At 57.6% G+C, this 2,622-nt stretch overlaps 1 protein-coding gene across 1 annotated transcript in view; it reads left to right on the forward strand.

The window, feature by feature from the left end:
• Positions 1–196: 196 nt before the first annotated feature.
• The window catches only part of ACA1_228260 (ABC2 type transporter superfamily protein), a gene marked incomplete at both ends in the record, with an annotated part of 3,261 nt that continues 835 nt past the window's right edge, over positions 197–2,622 (forward strand). The window contains 12 exons of the mRNA XM_004346480.1: positions 197–223; positions 365–497; positions 597–685; positions 887–980; positions 1,053–1,171; positions 1,281–1,451; positions 1,533–1,671; positions 1,757–1,857; positions 1,944–2,008; positions 2,089–2,206; positions 2,297–2,471; positions 2,540–2,619. Coding sequence (XP_004346530.1) covers positions 197–223; positions 365–497; positions 597–685; positions 887–980; positions 1,053–1,171; positions 1,281–1,451; positions 1,533–1,671; positions 1,757–1,857; positions 1,944–2,008; positions 2,089–2,206; positions 2,297–2,471; positions 2,540–2,619 — 1,311 coding nt within the window. The remainder of the gene's footprint in view (positions 224–364; positions 498–596; positions 686–886; positions 981–1,052; positions 1,172–1,280; positions 1,452–1,532; positions 1,672–1,756; positions 1,858–1,943; positions 2,009–2,088; positions 2,207–2,296; positions 2,472–2,539; positions 2,620–2,622) is intronic.

Below are 2,622 nucleotides of genomic sequence, written 5' to 3' on the forward strand. Positions count from 1 at the left end.
GTCATGCAAAAGGTGCGCTCGACATGGGCCTACGGGACCTCTCGCGCCGCGTGTGTGGTCGCGTGCACCCTCTCACACGTCTCATTCATGTGTGTGCTACGCAACCCTTGGTGCCCGCCTGTAGGACTACATTCTGCCGCACCTCACCGTTCGCGAAACCCTCACCTACGCCGGTCTCCTCTCCCTTCCCACCAGCATGCCGAAGCTGAAGAAGCTCGAGCTCGTGCGCCACCTCCTCGGCCTCTTATTTATTTATTTCTTTATGTGCCTAATACAAATTCTTTTTCGTTTTTATTCATTATTTATTTATTTATTTATAATGCTAAATGGCAATTGCCTGCGGATGGCTTACTTCATCGCGCAGGTGGAAAATGTCATCTTGGAGCTGGGCCTGAAGGACTGTGCCAACACGAAGATCGGAGGCGAGAACTCGCACGGCATCAGCGGTGGCGAACGCCGCCGCGTGTCCATTGCGCTGCAGCTCCTCACCGACCCCAGTACGCATGCGTTGCCCCCTCCCCACCTCTTAATGGGTTCACGTTCGTCAACTCGGTTGTCGCTCACGTTCTTCTGTGGACCACCCTCCCGCTCTGTAGGCGTGCTGCTTTTGGACGAGCCCACGTCGGGCCTGGACAGCTTCACGGCCAACAAACTGATGAACACCCTGCTCGACATTGCCCACCAGGTGCCTGCTCGCTCGCTCTCACTAAATTGTCGCTTCACTGCCGCCGCTACCAACACGCTTTCTGCGACACGCGCTATCGCACACGACACACGACACACACGATAAACTCTCCAGGGCCGAACCGTCATCTGCACCATCCACCAGCCTCGCTCCGAGATGATGTCGACGTTCGACCTGGTCTTGCTCCTCTCCAAAGGCGAGGTGGTCTATTTTGGCGAGGCGAGGGACATTCTGGCGTACTTTGACGAGCTGGGCTACGTCTGCCCGAGCCACGTCAATCCCGCCGACTACTTCCGTACGCGAAGCCACATCACTGTCTCGCTCACCTCCGCTCATCCATCTTGTCCCCTCCCCCGCCCGCACACAGTGGATTTGATGACGGTCGACCCGCGCAGCGAAGAAGCGGAGAAAGAGTCCAAGGACCGCCTGGAGACGCTGACCCAGGCATGGACCAACTCGGAAGACCTTACCAACACACTCAAACAGGTAACAGAGCCGCCGCCACCACACAATTTTCCCGTGATCTGTGATTAATTTATTAATTTGCTTCGTTCTTCGTTTTTCGTGCTTCGTGCTTCGTTCTTCAACGCCACAGGTGCAGGAGGAGAAGGAAGCGCGGGCGCTCAACCTCAACGCCGAGAAGGAGGAGAAGATGTATTCCCTGCGGTCGGCGCTGCCCGCCTACAAGGCCTATCCGATCCTCGTTCGGCGAGCCTACAGGAACCTTCTTCGCGACCCGCAGGCTGCGCTCACCCGATTCACCCAGGTACCTGCGCGTGCGCGTGCGCGTGTGCGTGTGCGTGTGCCGCTAACATGGCTTGGGCGCTGGTGGCGTGTGCTGCAACAGGTGATGGCTTTTGCGGTGATCATGACCATCTGCTTCCTGCGTATCGACAACGACCAAACCGGAGTACAGAACAAGCTCGGCTTCCTGTACGAGGTCCTCTCGCTTCTGTTCGTCGGTCAGCTCAACGCCATCGCCATGTGTACGTCGTCACCTCGTCGCTCGATTGCCCGAAGGGGCGCTGCCTCGCACTCACCGCGGCCGTCTTGACTAACCAACGCGTGCAGTCCCGGGAGAGCGCAATGTGTTTTACCGAGAACGCATCGACGGGCTCTACGGCACAACAACGTTCATGCTCTCCTACATGTCCATTGAGATCCCGCTCGACGTACGCCCCGACGTTGTCTTTGTGTGTTGGCTGTTCGATGCGGTGCTGGGGGTTGACGTTGATTGCTTTCGGCCGCGAACGCGCAGCTCATCTCCGTAGCTGGCTGCTCGTGCCTCACCTACTTCGTGATCGGGCTAAGCTTGGAAGACGCGTACGCCCACACCCACGCCCACATCCACTTTGTGATGAAGGGATAGGCTCACTCTTTGTGTGTCGTGAACAACTGCACAGTTGGCGATTCTTCGTGTTCTACGGCGTGGCTCTGGCGTTCCTGTTTACGGGTGAGACCGTGGGCCTCTTCCTGTGTTCGCTCTTCTATGACGTGGGCATTGCCAACATGCTTTCAGCGGTACGCTCACGCACCACCGCACACGCACATGCTACCGAGCGCCGCTCAAGCACATACTGATTACTGATCTCGCCGCACACGTGCCTTTAGGTCATGTTCTCGCTCTTCCTGCTGATGAGCGGGTACTTCCGCGGGGCGAGCTCACTTCCGTACCCTCTGCGTTACGCCAACTACGGTCTCATCACCTACTACGGCGCCGAGGTGCTGGCTGTCAACGAGTTCCACGAGCTCGATCTTGACTGCGAGCCCAGCCAGGCTGTCAACGGTACGACGAACCGCACACGCACACACGGTGGTCACCGTTCATTAACCGCGCACGTACCACCACAACAGGGACCTGTACCTATGCCAACGGTGATGCTGTGATTGACAGCCTTAACTTTGATGTGGATCGCTTGTGGCCCTACTTTGGGGTG

Source organism: Acanthamoeba castellanii (genome assembly GCF_000313135.1).
Source record: "Acanthamoeba castellanii str. Neff unplaced genomic scaffold scf7180000084761, whole genome shotgun sequence".
In the NCBI taxonomy this organism is placed as follows: Eukaryota; Discosea; order Longamoebia; family Acanthamoebidae; genus Acanthamoeba; species Acanthamoeba castellanii.